This window comes from Uloborus diversus, chromosome 2 (genome assembly GCF_026930045.1).
Source record: "Uloborus diversus isolate 005 chromosome 2, Udiv.v.3.1, whole genome shotgun sequence".
In the NCBI taxonomy this organism is placed as follows: domain Eukaryota; kingdom Metazoa; phylum Arthropoda; class Arachnida; order Araneae; family Uloboridae; genus Uloborus; species Uloborus diversus.
Window position 1 is genome coordinate 99,137,464 of NC_072732.1, and position 19,646 is coordinate 99,157,109.

The 19,646-nt window shown below is 37.0% G+C and overlaps 1 protein-coding gene across 1 annotated transcript in view; it reads right to left on the reverse strand.

Moving 5' to 3' along the window:
* LOC129235302 (hillarin-like) overlaps positions 1 to 19,646 on the reverse strand; it is a 112,445-nt gene that overhangs the window by 14,227 nt on the left and 78,572 nt on the right. The window contains exons 3-5 of the mRNA XM_054869031.1: positions 12,490 to 12,596; positions 9,519 to 9,696; positions 3,343 to 3,495 (exon numbers count right to left, since the gene is read on the reverse strand). Of these exons, the coding sequence (XP_054725006.1) occupies positions 3,343 to 3,495; positions 9,519 to 9,696; positions 12,490 to 12,596 (438 nt within the window). The remainder of the gene's footprint in view (positions 1 to 3,342; positions 3,496 to 9,518; positions 9,697 to 12,489; positions 12,597 to 19,646) is intronic.

Sequence of the window (19,646 nt, forward strand, 5' to 3'; positions counted from 1 at the left end):
CGACAGACACCTGGTGCGTATGGCGCTGACAGATCGCACAGCTTCTTCTAGACAATTGGCAGCACAAAGGTCAACAGCTACAGGTGTTTCATTGTGTGCTTCATCAATTCGGAGACGTCTGCTGCAGCGTGGGCTGCGTGCAAGGATTCCTTTATACATGATTCCTCTCACGCAAAACCATCGTTGTCTGCGGCTACAATAGGCCAATGTGCATAGGAGCTGGCGTGCTGATTGGCAGCAGGTCGTCTTTTCTGACGAATCCCGCTTCAATTTGTGGCACCATGATGGCCGAATTCGTGTCAGGCGCTATGCCGGTGAACGGCACATTCCGGAGTGCATAAACCGTTCCGGAGTGCATTGAACAGTACCCGATACATAAAAAAAGTTTAACAGCCCCAAGCTATTTCTTTCCTGCAAGGATTGGAAGAGGCTGTATTCCAGCAGGATAATGCCCGTCCACATGTCGCCAGGACTGTCAAATCCTACCTTCATTAGCAGCAGGTGCAGCTTCTTCCTTGGCCTGCATAATCCCCGGATATGTCACCGATTGAACACATGTGGGATTTCGTTGGGCAGTGTTTCGCTCGTGATTCTCGTCCTGTTGTTACGACAGACACCTGGTGCGTATGGCGCTGACAGATCGCACAGCTTCTTCTAGACAATTGGCAGCACAAAGGTCAACAGCTACAGGTGTTTCATTGTGTGCTTCATCAATTCGGAGACGTCTGCTGCAGCGTGGGCTGCGTGCAAGGATTCCTTTATACATGATTCCTCTCACGCAAAACCATCGTTGTCTGCGGCTACAATGGGCCAATGTGCATAGGAGCTGGCGTGCTGATTGGCAGCAGGTCGTCTTTTCTGACGAATCCCGCTTCAATTTGTGGCACCATGATGGCCGAATTCGTGTCAGGCGCTATGCCGGTGAACGGCACATTCCGGAGTGCATAAACCGTTCCGGAGTGCATTGAACAGTACCCGATACATAAAAAAAGTTTAACAGCCCCAAGCTATTTCTTTCCTGCAAGGATTGGAAGAGGCTGTATTCCAGCAGGATAATGCCCGTCCACATGTCGCCAGGACTGTCAAATCCTACCTTCATTAGCAGCAGGTGCAGCTTCTTCCTTGGCCTGCATAATCCCCGGATATGTCACCGATTGAACACATGTGGGATTTCGTTGGGCAGTGTTTCGCTCGTGATTCTCGTCCTGTTGTTACGACAGACACCTGGTGCGTATGGCGCTGACAGATCGCACAGCTTCTTCTAGACAATTGGCAGCACAAAGGTCAACAGCTACAGGTGTTTCATTGTGTGCTTCATCAATTCGGAGACGTCTGCTGCAGCGTGGGCTGCGTGCAAGGATTCCTTTATACATGATTCCTCTCACGCAAAACCATCGTTGTCTGCGGCTACAATGGGCCAATGTGCATAGGAGCTGGCGTGCTGATTGGCAGCAGGTCGTCTTTTCTGACGAATCCCGCTTCAATTTGTGGCACCATGATGGCCGAATTCGTGTCAGGCGCTATGCCGGTGAACGGCACATTCCGGAGTGCATAAACCGTTCCGGAGTGCATTGAACAGTACCCGATACATAAAAAAAGTTTAACAGCCCCAAGCTATTTCTTTCCTGCAAGGATTGGAAGAGGCTGTATTCCAGCAGGATAATGCCCGTCCACATGTCGCCAGGACTGTCAAATCCTACCTTCATTAGCAGCAGGTGCAGCTTCTTCCTTGGCCTGCATAATCCCCGGATATGTCACCGATTGAACACATGTGGGATTTCGTTGGGCAGTGTTTCGCTCGTGATTCTCGTCCTGTTGTTTCGACAGACACACTTTGGTTGCGCATACAAACAATATGGAATACTCTTCCGCAGGCAGGTATTCAAACTTTGTTTCACTCCATGCCGAGTCGTATAGCAGCTCTTATTGCGGCGAACGAAATACTAATTTATTTTTATTGTTTGTTTGACTTGAAAATGTAATGATTTATTTGTACCATTACCACTCAACTGTGCATTGAATTTCATTTATTTTTGATGCTTCCTTCATGGTGTTGCAATTTTCACAAACAGGAGTGTACGTATGCATGTATGTATGTACGTATCTGCGGATGTGCGTATGTATGTCGCATAATTCAAGAACGGTATGTCCTAGAAAGTAGAAATTTGGTACGTAGACTCCTAGTGGGGTCTAGTTGTGCACCTTCCTTTTTGGTTGCATTCGGATGTTCCAAAGGGGTTCTTTTGGAGGGAAATCAATGTTAATTTCAATGCAAACTCAAGTGATGTTATAATTTATGCAAACACTTGGCAATCTATCACCAAGCTTTTGGTCGCCAAAATTTGGCGATTTTTTTGAGCAATCACGATTGCTTATTGTTCTCACTTGACCGTTTTTGGCGTCCGTGCCTTTTTCAGCTTGGACCAGGCCTGCAGCACCACCGTCCACCGGCGGCGGCGCGGCTGGTCCTGAGCACTGTCCCCCGAAATCCACTTTTGCTGGCCGGTGGCGTCCATGTCCCACACACACGAACGCCTACACACACACACACACACACACACACACACACACACACACACGAACGCCTACACACACACATACGAACGCCTACACACACACACGAACGCCTACACACACACACACGAACATCTACACGCACACGCACGTACACAACACTCACTCACACACATGCATACATACACTTACGCACCCACGCACCCACACTCATGCGCCTACACAAACACACACGTTCGTGATTGCGAAAAACATAATTTGAATTCAAGATGCCAAAAATTCAAATTAATCTTTCTTCTTCTTGCTTTCAGTTGATAAGAAGAACAGGCAGGCATTGCGCCGCAAGTCGAGAGCTAACTCTGTTTTTTAATTTATTTTAAAATCTGGTTTTAATTTGGTCATTGTTGATGATATTTAGAGAGTTAACTATTGGATCACATTAAAATTGCCAATAATGGGGAAATAACTTTAAATTGGTATAAAAGGAAGTCATGCGATGCACACATCAGCTCGTTTTCCTACAGATTCATATTGGCTTCTCAGCGTTTCCTTTTATTTATTTTTTCATTTGTTTTCAGAACCGTCGATAATCATTAGTTTATTTTTATTCCAGAGAAGTCGAACAAATAGTGTCAATACTCTTTATCACAAATAGAACAAATCGTTATAACAGTTATTTGTCTTAATACATTACATTATTCGGAATTATGAAGCATACTTCTTGCTTTGTTTTGATTTGCAAATGAATTTTTGCAAATCGGTTTGAAGAGCTTTGAAAAATTTCTTCAATTAAGAAGTTATAGAGTTTTGTGGAACCTTGATACTTACATTGATGGCGATTTGGTCGAGCTCAAGGAAGACGCTTGGGTCGCTGTAAATCTCGATCTTTGATATGAGGGGAGGACTCGGAGGAGGTGGGTGGGTTGGATATGGCCCCAACTCCTCATTCAAGTATCCCTCTCTCTCATTCAAATTTTGGCTCTGGAAGAGAAAAGGCATGCGACGTCAGAAAAATCTTGGAAATCCGAGATGAGAAAATTAAATGAACGTCACAATTATATAAAGTTTGAAATATCATTTCATATATTTATTTGAACTTCTAACAGATACTTTTATGACTTAGCAAGTTTATGACTAGTTGACATTGGTGCAACTTGGTAAAAATAGTTAACAGCGTATATCAAGTACAAAATCATAGTTGAAAATTCAAAAACCACCAAGCAGGATTGGCTCAAAAGTTTCTTTAGTAGTTGCATATGTAAAAAAAAAAAAAAAAAAAAAAAAAAAAAAGAGCCGATTGCGCCATGGTGGTTTTGCTACAAATGAATTGTTAAACGATTTTATATAAACGAAGCTCTACACTCTTTTCTCCTCGGTTCACTCCGGCCGCACAACGTCTTATAAGAAGCATAGTTTCGATTTTTTTAAAAAAAAGAAAGAAATTAAAAAAAAAAAAAAAACACTGTGATCTATATTGATGCGAAAGTTGTAATTTTGCACTGATCAAAACTTGGAAGGATTGGCGACGATTGCAAATGTTAAAGACACATGGAATGCGGCGCGAAGTGGGACTGCATTATCAACAAATTATTTTGATTTCTCACTCTGATAACTGCTCTATATTAAGAGCCATCGTCTGTAAGGATCAGACAGGTTGTGATTGTTGACATTTTTAATTTTCTTTATTTTTGCAAATGTTGTTCCTTATCATGAATGTAATGTTTGTGCAAAATATGAGCTTTGTCTGCCTTACTGTTTTTGGGAAATTAATTTTTTAAATTTAGGGGGAGTGGCACATTTTTGCGTGTTTTTCAAATTTGCAGATTTTAAAGTTCTTGTTGCTTTAAGCGCCCCTATAATTACATGGATTTTTAAATTCTATACTATTATATGGTCTTCTTAGATACTATTACAGCTGTCAAATCAGTGTCAGTACGAGGGCGACCGCCACATACTCCGTTTAAAAATGACCGAAAATGATTTTTTTTACTACATTCAATGCCAATTTTCTTAAAGCGCCTTCATGATGACACCGACGTTTTTACATCAATTCCTAGCTACACTTGCATACATCAAAAATATGTAATAAAATTGGTGTCACTATAAGGGCGCAGAAGATATTGGAACTTTTATGTGATAAATTTCACAAAAATGCAGATGTTTAAAATCTAACTACTACTCTCGCCCTCATAGCAGAGATCTGAAACTAATTAAGTTTGATAACCAACATGTTCGTCTAACATATGAAATAAAAAAATCGGTGTCACTCCTATTACTTTCGGAAATATAATCATTCGAAATTAGTATGTTATGGAGTTATTTAAAAAAAGACTTTTCTAATTCCGATGGCTTTTTACACGGTTTGTTTTTTAAACTTTAAAATAAAATTACAGTAGTGACACCTAAAATAATATGTTTCTAATGCTTTTTATAAAAAAAAAAGCTTTATAAAAAGCATTAGAAACACAGTAAATCGATATAGGTACAGATGGACGTAGTGTGTAATGTGCATTATGGCTAAAATAGTCGTACTACATTTTTTCAACCATACTAATTTTTTATCTGTTATTTATACTAAAAATGCAACTATTTATTACATAATGTCTTAAACAGTGATGAACATAATGTATTATATAGCGAGCATTCAGAATCTGAAACATAATTTAAGGATGACGTAGACTAAAACAAAGAAAACATAAAAAATCAAATCAACCCAGTTTCAGAAAGATGGTCATCTCTTATTGATATCTGGTAATTTTGTAGCACTAAAGCTTGGGAAAACATGGTATCCCGGAGTATGGTATCTAGTATGGTTGAAAAAATATAGTACGACTATTTTAGCCATAATGCACATTACACAATGCGTCCATCTGTACCTACATCGATTTACTGTGTTTCTTATGCTTTTTATAAAGCTTTTGTTATAAAAAAACATTAGAAACATATTATTTTAGGTGTCACTACTGTAATTTTATATTAAAGTTTAAAACAAACCGTGCAAAAAGCCATTGGAATTAGAAAAGTCTTTTTTAAATAACTCCATAACATAGAGTCACCCGGGGTAAAATGGGTATAAAAAACAGCTTTTTTAATTTCAATGACCCATAGCAGAAATACCATGAAATATAATCATGCTTTTGTTCAATATTCTATACATTGTGTATCTTAGGTCTAATTTGAACATAGTTTGTGTTTACTTTTTGCTTTAAATTTAGTGTAAAGGGGTATACCCATTTTACCCCGATGTATACCTATTTTACCCCGTACTTCGGGGTAAAATGGGTATACACCGGGGTAAAATGGGTATATACTGTTTAAAGTTGAACTACATTGATACTAATGGAGAAAATAAAAGAAAATTGAGTTTAAATGCATTGGAGGATAAAACTTTAATCCAAAACAACCACAAAAAATATTTATTGAACTGAATTTATGAACAAAAGGTGTATTAGCAAAGACTTGTGATTTGGTTGAGGTAGTATTTTTACAACTTGTGATGCCTGCATATAATTGATGTCATCTTTCTTGTGGAGCATAGAGGATAATCCGGCAGATGATTTTGTAGCAAACTTCTCAGTATATTATTCACCTTTAGCTAAGATTTCAATGATTAAACCTATGAAGTACTCGTAGTGAATCGACTTCTTCCACAAATTCAACAACAATCCATTCGCCAATGGCTGGGTTTAACTACTGGGAGAACCTCTTGTTTTCACCTCAACTTCATTGACTGTTTTATTAATTATTGTTAATGTCCTTTTTTATTAATTGTACATTTATTTGTCTTATTATTTTTTGCTTTTTTTTTTGTGTTTCTTGCCTGTTTTGTTTACAATCTTGCAGCCACCTGCTCTGTAGTAAAAACTTCTCCCACCTGTGTTTCCCTCTCTTGCATTTCTTTTGTAAATTTTTCACAGCCTTTTCAGTGCTTGAAAATGGCTGCGGACAAAGAGGTACACATTTATGCTAGAGGTACAGCAGGAGAATTTAGTTTTTTCAGTACAACTTTGCAATGAGGCATAAGGATTCTGTTGTGATTGTGTGTGAGGTTGTACGTAGATTATGTTCTGGGCATGGTTGGTTTTAAAAGGAAATTAAAAAGACAACATATGTGCTATCAATACTTAATATGTCTTATAATGTAAATGTATATAATAGTAAAGCTACAGTAAATTACCAACCTACAGTAATCATAAACTATCGATAATAATCAAAAAATATAATTCCTTTAAGTACTAATTTGAATAAGTTATAGTAGTTAAAATAATAAATAGAACAAATTAATACAGGGTGCTTATTTATAAAACTTTTACAAAACATACTTTTAGTTTAAAACATGAACAATATCTAACAGCTGTCTTGCAAAGATAATTTAAGCTTGTTAATCTTCATGCATTTAATGTCTCAAACTCGAAAACATTGGCTATACCCATTTTACCCCGCGCCACTAAAAGTACTATAAATTTTTTGTTATTATTAAAATTTACTTATTTTTTGAGTTTTCTATTAGATAAATTCTTCTTCTATCAAATCCAAATAAAAAATTTCCAGAACTCTTTCTGTAAATTTTTTCAGAAAGAAGTTTATTACTCATTATAAACACATGTTTTGTGTTCTGAAAAGTAAAATGTCTGTTAAACCTGGTATAAATGAGTTGCTAGATTTTTTTTCTCACGTCAAAATGTTGTCAGATATGTAAACATTTTCACCACAATTTTTTCTTTTCTAAAAATTTTGTCTTGTAGAATAAAAACAATAAACAGGCAACTATACCCATTTTACCCCGGCTACCCATTTTACCCCGGGTCCCCCTACTAATTTCGAATGATTATATTTCCGAAAGTAATAGGAGTGACACCGATTTTTTTATTTCATATGTTAGACGAACATGTTGGTTATCAAACTTGATTAGTTTCAGATCTCTGCTATGAGGGCGAGAGTAGTAGTTAGATTTTAAACATTTGCATTTTTGTGAAATTTATCACATAAAAATTCCAATATCTTCTGGCGCCCTTATAGTGACACCAATTTTATTATATATTTTTGATGTATGCAAGTGTAGCTAGGAATTGATGTAAAAACGTTGGTGCCATCATGAAGGCGCTTTGAGAAAATTGGCATTGAATGTAGTAAAAAAAATTCATTTTCGGTCATTTTTAAAAGGAGTTTGTGGCCGTTGCCCTCGTAGTGACACCGGTTTGACAGCTGTAATAGTATCTAAGAAGACCATATAATAGTATAGAATTTAAAAAGCCATGTCATTATTGGGGCGCTTTAAGCAACAAGAACATTAAAATCTGCAAATTTAAAAAACACGCAAAAATGTGCCACGCCCCCTAAATTTAAAAAATTAATTTCCCAAAAACGGTAAGGCAGACAATGCTTATATTTTGCACAAACATTACATTCATGATAAGGAACAACATTTGCAAAAATAAAGAAAATTAAAAATGTCAACAATCACAAATGCCCTAAACTGCCTGATTCTTACAGACAATGGCTCTTAAATGTTTCAGTTGTTTTAGAGAAAAATAGGCACACTGATTTCAAAACTGCAGTTAGTTTTCTTCTACGACGTCAGTTTTTTTCCCTAAACCTTATGTGAATGTGACCACTTTTCCATGGTAATAGAGCGTATTACAGTAAGCCCTGCTGCTCTCCTAGCGACTGACGAAAACCTTTTTTAAATTTAAACAAAGGGCTTCTTTTCCAAAATATTATTGCTTTTAACAAATTTTAATTAACTTTAATGTTACGGCAAACAAATTTTCGATTGTAAGAAAAGCAAATTAATTCTGTTTTTCATCACTAACACTAAATATATAAATTTGTTTGTATTGTGTATGTAATGCATAAAATTGTTGCTTCCTTACTTTTTTTTCATTTGTCATATATTTTCATAAAATGTCTTATATTTTGTGAATTGGTAAAAATATGGTTTCTGAAGAAAATTATTCTTAGGAACAACTAAGTAAAAAAGAGCGTATTTATTTGAATTGAAATATAAAACTGAACATGTTAAGCACATTTTGTACTACATATGTATGTGTAAAACACAGTGTAGGTATCGTAAGTTAATTGCACTTCTATGATCGTGTTAATTATTTCAATTACAGGCATCCCTCGTATAACATGGTACTTGTACAACACGGTTTCGATATTACAGGGTACCAAATTTGTGATTATAATAACACGGTTTCGATTACTAATGTTATCTTTAAAAGAGATAGAATTTCATTTTTGTTTCATACATTATAGTAGTGTTTGATGACTCTAATAAGTTTTTACTTTGTTTTTATGAAACTTGGTTGCGATATAACATGGCACACATCCCTTGATTTACATTATTTCTAAGTCTCGTGTAACACGGTTTCGATCTAACACGAAACACAATTTCGATACAACAGGATGCATATTGACATGATTCTTACTATGCACATGATTAATTAGTGTAAAAAATAAGTAAAAAGTTATTTTTAAAAAAGTCTCGTACGACACGATTTCGACACTACACGGAACGAATTAAAAGTGTTATACGAGGGACGCCTGTATATGGATGCCTCAGCTGCCAAATCGACTAACTCCACTTTTCAAAAAAAATCATGATTTCTGCTTTAATACTTTGCTTTAATAGTTCAATGCTAAGCATGTGAATTTATATTAAAGTTTTGGTTCAGTACATTTATGACCATGTGATGGCAGAAAATGTAACACGAGGTCCTTACTCCTATGGATAACACCATCTTCTTCATAACTTTTCTCTACTTTTTGTTTCATGGAGTTAGTGATTTGGCAAGTGAGGCATCCAAACGTTAATTGTAAATCATTTAATTAAACTGCTATTCATACAAATTGAAATCACAGTCAACACTAAAAAAAAAGACAATAAAAAGCTATTTTTCATACACACAACTAAAAAAAAAATATCTGTTGCAAGTGGAACTATGAACTTCATGTATACAAAAAAAAAAAAAATTTTATGCTCATGTCTGGAAGCAAGTTACCAGAACGTATTCCGTCCTCTTCTCGTTGATGAGGTTCAACATCTCTTTGGAATGCTTCTCCACGAGGTCTGCTGTGGCCGCCCTCTCCTGCTCCAGGAGTTTCCTCGTCAGGGATTCCTTCTTTCTGTCGAGTTTAATTGTCATATTTTTCTCCAAGTCTTCCTTTTCTTTTTGATGCCTAGAAGAGACGTCGAAAAGTTGATACGATCAAGAAAGAAGAAAAGGATGGATAATACGTAGGGATATCAAAAAGTAAAGTAAAAAGAGCTCTGACGGGTGTGCAAATTATCCGTATGAATAAAAATCCCTCTGAAGGTAACGGAAACAATCACAGCATTTATACGGTGTCGGTAGATGGAGCTGGTAGGCCGGTAACATGACGAAATTTGAGTTAGAAGATGGCAGCCTCGACGGAAGCATGATCCAAATGAAATAAGAAGTGTGATACGGTTTTTGCGTTTAAAGAAAAATTCTTTAGCTGAAATTCATCGCCAATTGGTGGAAGTGTACGGTACCAGTGTTATGTCCGCAATGCCAGACCGCATACGGCCACAACTACGCGCGATTTGTTAGAGCGCTTTCGGTGGCAGATCTTGGACCACCCTTCTTACAGTCCCGACCTCGCACCAAGTGATTTCCATCTCTTCGTACCGTTAAAGAAACTCTTGGGAGGTCTGCATTTCAGAACTGATGCTGAGGTTCAGCAAGCCGTCTTGATGTGGTTGCAGAACCTTGATGCTGGTTTCTTCTGTGCCGGTTTCGATGGTTTGGTGTACTGATGGAACAAATGCTTCGATGAGCATGGTGACTACGTAGAGAAGTAATATGTACCTGTGCCTTCCTACATTGTACATATTTTTTAAATTCTTGAATAAACGTTTTCTTTGATTGGGCTTGTTACCTTACTTTTTGATACCCCTCGTACCTGTCTTGAAACGATTTAAATCTATGCAAAGTGACGGGAACGAATGTTAAAAGTTCTTTAAAGAAGCTTGTTATGAATGAAAATACTTAGTCGAACAGGTAAAAGAAATTTTTTTCATGTTGTTCTATATTGTTGGAGATTGGAGAACGATAATAATTGAAAACGGGAGCACCCTTCTTTCTTATAAATTGTGAGTTAGAACTTATACCTCTATACAGTATTGCTCAAATGCAGCATTGTCCTCCAGTAAAATATTGTTTTAAAAAAAGCAAATTGTAGGAGGATGATAATATTGTTTAGTTCTATGAAATAATGTTTTGTAGTTAAAAACATCACAACTCGAACTTTTTTCTTTAACAGGTACATTTAAACCTGTGAATAACAATACTGTCTAGAACCAAAAACCTGTCTATAAGGATATTTTCCTTGGTCCCAACAAAATGTCAATATAAATAATCAAATTGTCTATAACGATAACCTGTCTATAACAATTTTTTTTTTTAATCCCAACAGTATCGTTGTAGACAGGTCTGACTGTAAGTATTTCCCCCTATAGAAACGCATTGTGTTTTCAATTGGGTCAGTTATTTTTCCAGAACAGTGGCAAAACCTGAAAAACCTGGTAAAATTGCAAAAATTAAAAAAATGGCTGCAAGTAAAAAAGTACCAAAAACAATATAATTTTGCTCCTGATGATACAATTGAATTAGTCGGAATATTAATTAGGTAATTCGTCGGAATTAATTTAATAGCTAAAACAATTTTAAATAATTATTGAACTAGAACTAGTAAATTGCAAGTAATTCTTCAAAATTTGCTTTTTGTCAAATGATAAAAAAATTGTTTTCTCATGTAGAAAATTAAATTGAATTAGATGAGATTTAATGTTAAATGTGTAATTATTTTCATTATTCTATTAATTGTTTATTATGAGTTTTTTTTTTTTTTTTTAATTTTTTCATTTTAGTATTATGCAATTATATATTGTATCTCTTCAATTTTCTACTGTTCTAAAAGCATAACGAAATTGACATTACAAATTAAGTGAAAATCTGAGCAGTAGTTGTTTAAAAATTACGGCTGTTGTTCAATAGTTTAAATTTCTTAACCAGAGTCAGTGCATTATTTCATTGTTATTTACTCTTCCCTTTCTTATGCTCTGCATTTTTGGATGAACTAAAAAAGCATCTTAAAAACACAGGTCAAACTTAATATAGCATTTCAATTTTGATGACTGTTTCAAGGACACTTTATTCTAAGTTAAAAAACATTAAAGTTATATCTAATCCGATTGAAATTAAACATTAACAGTAAAATAAAACACATTAACATTAACATAACATTAATTAATGTTAGGTAAACATAAACACATTAACCTTAAACATTAAAACAAATTACATCCTCGTAAATAACTTTTCATTTTTTGGCACAAATGGGTTCGCGTTATTTACAAAGACCCGGCAAAAACATACTTTTGCCACTTTGGCAAAAAGTGGTCAAAATGTGTTTTTGCCAGAAAATTTGTTACCGTTTTTTTTTTCTTTTCTCCACCTCAGACAAAGTTGTGCCAACTATTGTTTTCATTAATTATTACTGCTTTTATTCATGAATTGCTTTTTATTGCGACATTTCGTAAAGAGATAAAGATAAATTATTTGCATTATTTTTTTTTTAATTTCTTTAAAATGATCTATAAATTACAATTCATGAATTCCTTAAACTGGTCTATGGCGCGGACTGTGCCATTGAAATTTTTAGGGAGTGGGGGGGGGGGGGTAATTTGACAGTTTTTTTAAATTCTCATTTTATTTCGAGGCGGGGGCTCTACCCTACTTTGAGTTCTGTGTTGGAAAAATTTATGAAACAGCTAGGTTAGTAAGACTTTCCACTTAAGCTTGGTTCAAATATTGCGCTGTGACGAACGTGGTAAGAGGTATACACATTCACAGAAGAACGGCGATAGATTTTGTGCAACCATTATTCTTCCTCGATTAATACGTGAATAAAATTGAATATCAAAAGAAACATTTCTTGTGAACTTCGTACCTGAAAGTCAGGGCTTTCTCCTCATCAGTGGATATTCGCCTCTTCTTCATCTTGATCTCATAATTGAACCGGGACGTCAGTTTTTCCAATTCTTTCTCCCACTCTTCCTGCAATTACGAAACACAAATAATGTACTCAGTATTAATAATTGAGAAATTAAAGAACTTTTGCATTTTCATTTGAATTGCATTTTTATTAAAGCGCGTATGCGAAGAAAACAAAACGCGCGAACTGGAATTTACCTATAGGGTGAGGTTTAGGACTGGGCGATATACCGATATATCGTCATATATCGATATATATTTATCACCGCGGTAACGATACTTAGATTTCTATCCGTCCCATATATTGTTTGAAACAGAAATACGGGACATAATTACGGAGAAATTGAAATACTAACTCAAAAATACATAATCTTTAATAGTTCTGTGTGATGGATGAGATTTTGAAATTTCAAGAAATTATCTGCATTCTTCAACCAGTAATTTAATATTTAATTATAGTAAAAAGGAAAATTAACAGGACCGCCGAAGGTTAAGGTGGGCCCATTGTCAGTTTGGTCTTCGGATCTCATCGACCTATAAAGTTTTCAAAAGCGGAGCCCTTCTAAGGACCATGCCCTAAGTTTCTGACAAGGCTGATATGGCCTCTCGTAGTCTCTGAAAAGTGAACGCGTGTTGGTTAAAAAAGCATCTTAATGCAACAATTAAAAATTAACCAATTGAGGTATCAACACGATTCATAATTCTAATTAAAAGTAAACCATTGATATTAAGCTGAATAAAAGGTTTGCGAAAAATACTGAAAAGAAATATTTGTATTAAAAAAAATGAAAAACGAAAAAAAAACCCTAATGAGACTACTTCTGTCGTATATTTATCTCACTAGCGAGAGCGCAACTCAATCCTTTCGGACCGCATAAGCTGAACGAATACAATTTTTAAGTCCCGAATTAAGAGGGAAAATATTGACTTCGTTCATAACACACGGCACCCCTTGAAACGGAATTTAAGTACGTATACCAATTTTAAATCGTTACCGCTGGCTGCCATGACGGATCGAAATTGAAACTGAAACTTCCGATATCCCAGTTGTCGACAGACAGTTTCTATGCATGTGCAGAATAGTGTTTTTTGTGTAAGTTCTACGCATTTACGTACTTGGGGCTTTTCGACTTATCAAACATAGGTTGCGGAATTGGGGTAGCATATATTAGGATTTCAGGTTCTAATGTATTATTCCAGAAAATGCTACACCGTTCCACACTTTCTTATTTCTTTTCATTCATTTTATCAATAAAAAAAAAACGAATAGGGGGATCGTATACTTCAGCCGAATGTATAGGGGCTGTATATTCATTACGGGAAACTATTTACAGGTTAATTACTACAATAATTACTATTTACAGAATTTGTAACATTCGGCTGAAGTATACGATCCCCCTATTCTTTTTTTTATTGATAAAATGAATGAAAAGAAATAAGAAAGTGTGGAACGGTGTAGCATTTTCTGGAATAGTTGAGACAACCCTTTTCGGTGCTTGATCTCCATGTTATATTCCTGGAGCTGCTGTATCCACCTGGCTATCTGGCCTTCTGGATTTTTGAAGTTCAAAAGCCAAGTTAACGAGGCATGATCTGTCAGAAGCAGAAATTTTCGGCCGTAGAGGTAATGATGGAAGTGTTCTACAGCTTTCACTATGGCCAGTAACTCCTTTCTGGTGACGCAGTAATTTCGCTCCGACTTTGATAAGCATTTGCTCCAGTAAGCGATGACATGTTCATTGCCGTCAATTTCTTGGGATAAAACAGCTCCGATGCCCTCGTGGCTCGCATCAGTGTCTAGGATGAAGGATTTTCCAGGCTGAGGATATGAGAGAATAGGCGTTGATGTTAAGGCCTCCTTCAGTCGTAGAAATGTATCTTCGCATTCTTTGGACCATTCAAACTTTTGCTTGCTCTCCGTCAGCTTATGCAAAGGTCGTGCAATGTTGGAAAAACCCTTTACAAACTTCCTGTAGTACGTGCAGAGCCCCAGGAAACTTCGCAGCTGACGGATGTTTTCGGGACGACTCCAACTCTTGACCGCAGATACCTTTTCTGGATCGGTTTGTACACCCTCAGAAGAGATGATGTGACCAAGGTAGTTCACTTCCCGGAGGAACAAATTACATTTGGACGGACTTAACTTCAGATTGGCTTCCTTAAGTTTTTGCAGCACTTTCCTAAGATTAGCCAGATGTTCTTCGAAGTTGCGTCCCACGATGATGATATCGTCTAAGTAGACCAGACAGGATTCGTAAGAGAGTCCTCTTAACACTGTCTCCGTAAGACGCTCGAACGTAGCTGGTGCATTGCAGAGGCCGAAGGGCATCACTTTAAACTGCCATAAGCCTTGTCCAGTTGTAAACGCTGTCTTCTCTCGGTCATCAGGGTGTATCTCAACCTGCCAGTAGCCGGTCTTCAAGTTCAGGGTCGAAAACCACTTGTGTCCGGAAAGAGTGTCCAAGGTGTCATCTATCCGTGGAAGAGGGTAACTGTCTTTCTTGGTGATTTCATTCAGCCGTCGGTAATCGACACAAAATCTGGTGGAGCCATCTTTCTTTCGGACTAGGACGATGGGAGAGGCTCAAGGACTGGACGAGGGTTCGATGACATCATTCTCCTGCATCTCTTTAAGGAGGGTCTCAACCTCTTCCTTCTTGGCGAACGGTAGTAGTCTTGGATTTGGATGCTGTTTAATAGGGGGCTGTTCTCCAGTGTAAATCCTATGCTGCGTTAAATTCGTACGGCCAACATCCTCTGATGTAGATGAAAACAGATGCTTGAAGTCGTCCACCAATTGTTCCGTAGCAGTTCTTTGATCTTTCGATAATGGCGCACTCCCAATTAACTTCGATGTCAAGGACTCAGAAGACACAGTCTCGTGGGAATTGATTCTTCTAATGATGCAGTTTACTGGAGTACAAGTTGCTAACACTTCACCTTTCCGGATATTCCTTGGCCTTTCACTCACGTTGGTGACTCTCACTGGAATTACATCCTTAGAAAGGTCCACAAGCGTAGATGCTACCAGCACTCCTTTTAGGCTATTGCTTAGGTTAGGGTATTCAATGAGTCCAAATCGAAAACTATTGCTTTCTTCAATGGAGCCAGGTATTAATGATTCTGACCTTGAGGGAATCGATAAATCTGTTTGGACTATTATTTGATGAGCGGATTTTGCATCATTTTCAGCGTTGAAGATGGCTATGTCTTCTCTCATCGAGTGCAGTTCATTAGTCTTGAAGTCCAGGGTGAAGTCATGTTTCTTTAAAAAGTCCAATCCGATAATGAAGGGGGCCGTGATATCAGCGACGAATGCCGTATGATGGTAGATGGCATTCCCAAACACTATTTCCAAGTCCACTTTACCTTCAATCTCGATTTTGTCACCTGTCACAGTCTGGAGACTTACGCGTGGCGAGGTCCACAACAGTTTCAATCCAAATTCACGAGCCACATCTGTCCTAATGATTGTCACATTGGCTCCAGTGTCGACAATCAATCTGCAGGGATTCCCATTTACATGTGCGTAAATGAAAAGTCCATTACTGCCGCTAGTAGAAGAGGAAATCTGCAGAGCTCTGGTGGTGGTGATTTCCTTCTCTCGCGTAGCTTGGCGAGCCGGACAACTTCTTCGCAGATGCCCTTCACTACCGCATTTCCAGCACTTCTGCTCTTGTTTCTTTTGAGCTGTTATGCTGTTCAGATGTCTTGCCAAGTCACCGAGTTGTCTCTCAAGTTCAGCGAGGTGGGACGACCTGGAATCAGACTCATCAGTTTCCTGAGTCCAGATTAGATGGCGATCCACATGGGTTGCTTCTTGGGCGGCCTCGTATCTCACCGCATATACCAAAGCGGATTTCAAGTCGTTTACATTCGCCATCCGGAGGGCCTTCTGGATCTCAGGATTCCGAACTCCGTCGATGAAGTAGTTGAGTGCCAGGTTGTCTCGAACATCCGCAGGACAGTCACAAAAAGCGAGATGAGACAGTCTCTCGACGTCCGCCGCTAGCTCTTGTAGGGTTTCCCCGGTTTTCTGGAAACGGGACTTCAACTGGAGTCGGCTGAAATCTTTCTGGCACTTCTCACCGAAGCGAAGCTCCAACGCAGATGTGAGGACGGCGAAATCCAAGCGCTGGCTGTCCGGAAGGGTCTGAAGAATGTCCGCTGCGTAACATCTCAGGGATGCTGCAAGATGGTAGGCCTTGGTAGCAGAGTCCCATCCGTTCGCTTCCGCCACTATCATGATTTGAGTTTTGTAAACCTGCCACGAAGTTTTCCCATCAAATGTGGCAAGTTCAATGGACGGTCGAGCAACCGATGTGGGAGCGCCAAACTGCACAGAGCTGCTTTCCGCGGTCGCCAAACTCCTTTCCATGTTTTTAATTTTCTCACCCACACGATTTTCAACTGTTGCGATACGGTTTTCTACTGTTTCAAATTTTTCATCAAAAGCATCAACTCGATGCTCTATCTCATTAAATTTATTTTCCATCACAGGCTTTACCGAAGTAAGGTCGTTTTTAATTTCCTCTTGGTTAGAAACTAAATCATTTTTCAGCACCATTAAATCACTTTTCCATTGTTCTTGATTAGCCGCCAATTCATTTTTCAATTGTTCTTGATTAGCCGCCATATTATTTTTTAATTGTTCTTGATTAGCCGCCATATCATTTTTAATTGTTCTTGATTAGCCGCCATATCACTCTTCACAGAGTTGATTGCGTCAAGAAGTTGTTTTAATTGTTCATCCATTGCGCGAGTAATCACCATAAAAATAAAGTCCACATTCAAAAAGTCTTTATGAAAAAATGTCCAAAGTCACACTTACTCCAAGAAAGTCCAGAAGAAGCCCCACGTTGGGCGCCAATTGTAACGGATCCGGTGCGACTTCCAACTTTCTTGAAAGGACGACACAGTTCTTGATTAGGAATACAGGAAATTTATTTACACTATGTACAGGGAAGATCGTCAACAACTGCTAAATTAATCATCAGCAATTAAGCAAATATCACACAGCACCGTAAACTCAACGGTTACACACGTATTTACTTCCAAATACGAAAAACAACACAGCGAAATGCCTCGCAATAAACAAAGCTAATACACTCTCAGCACAAATTCTCTATCGCCACTAAACTTTTCAACCAGCATAACGGCTTTTATGCACACTGAAAAGAGAGCTCTCAAACATTCCACAAGATTCCAAATGCTTCTCGAAAATCGTAGACCGTTATTTTATTTCTCTTCCTTCGCAAATTTCATCAATGAAAAATAGGGAATCGTATACTTCAGCCGAATGTATAGGGGCTGTATATTCATTACGGGAAACTATTTACAGGTTACGTTACTACAATAATTACTATTTACCGAATTTGTAACATGTTTTTTATAAAATGTTTTTAAAGGATTATGCATTGAAAAATAACTATATTAAAAAATGCATGCATGCTACACTTTACAAAGTGAAGTAGTACTAATAAATTCTCTAAACGTTTAGCTTTGTAGTACATTTTATTCCCCTCTTTTTTTTTTTTTTTTTTTCTTTTCTTCCAGTTCAAAGAAATTGAATATGAGCAAACCCCGACACAGATTACAAGAAAAGTACAGAAATTACATTATACTCTGCTTAAGACATTGAGAAATTACCTATTTTTAACATAGTCTTTGGGTCCAATTTTCAAACAAAAAAAATCTTATGAATTCGTTACAATAATTAATGTCTTTCCATGTGTACAAAATATTGCAAATTTGGTTTTTTATCTATGTTTTGAAGAATTAAGATTTATTCAGTAAATTCAAACTAAACATTTAGTACAAACGCATTAATAATAGCCCCGTTTTAGTGAGTTTAACATTTGTTCAATATTTTTAAGACATTGAAAACGTGCTGCCTTTCTTCCGCAAGAAAGAAAAAAAAATGTTTTAAAAATAGTTATATTACTTTTCCAAAGGCTGAATTTTTACTTTTTAATGCTCTTTTTTAAATTATAATTATTGATATCACGCATATAACTTTGTTTTCCATTTAAAGATGATTTTGAAACAGAAATTTGGAGTACAGAAGCCATGGAATAGTTCATTAGATTCAGCGAACTAACAATGAATGTGCAGAAGAGGCGGAGTAAAGATTTGTTACTTACCTTGACTTGAGGCCAATATTGCTGCATTCGAATCGAAATTGTAATTATTGAATGTATAAATATATAATAGATTTTACAACAGAGTACATAGAAAACAATTTTAGAGGATATTTTAAAAAGTTAAACACATAAAATTTCATCTTTTTTTTTTTTTTGACCTAAATGTAATAAAAAGTTCACTTCTGTTTTAGAATGAGGCTTCACTATCCGCCTTGATTTTGTGAAGAAAAGAATATCTAGAGAACTCTAAGGTCATAGTCATATTGAACGTCGTTTCTACTTGTCATCTCGGTGAGTTCCTATTCTTTGTTTACCTTAGTAATAACTTTTGGAGCTAAATTATCAGATATGGCCGAAATGAAAGTCATTCTCAGGCACAGCAACACAAATTCTCAAGTGATAACTTGACACTACAGATAAAGAATATATTACAATTTTAGTAACCCTAGTAATCCCAATCACGGGTAGACCCAAACATAATTTGACTTTGTCTTCAAAGAGAAAGAAGTTACCCACGAACTTTTAGCGTATTGTCTTAACATAATTTTAGCATTTTGTTTAGACTCGAGTTAAGAATTTGAATTCTCTGTATATCGAAAGCAAGGCCGTAGCCAGATGAGGTTTTAGAGCAGGGCTTCTCAAACTGTGGTCCGCAGACCACCGCTTGGGGGTCCGCCTACAGTTAGTAGGGGGTCCGCGGTAAACTTCGGAAAAAAAACTATAAAAAAACGTTGGACGATATTAAAAAAATACTTTTGCATTTGAAAAAAAGAAAATGTTGACCTTCAAGGTACAGAGTTGTCATTTGAGCATTACTTCTCGACATACCGAGACACAATGATGCAAGATCGTGCTTAAGTGTCAAACTGTTTTCTAAAGGGTGTTTTTTTAGAGGTATAGAACTTTAAATCGGGAACACTGTTTGATCTGTAGGCCATTTTGGTAATTTTCACTTTTGTGTTTAGTTTGG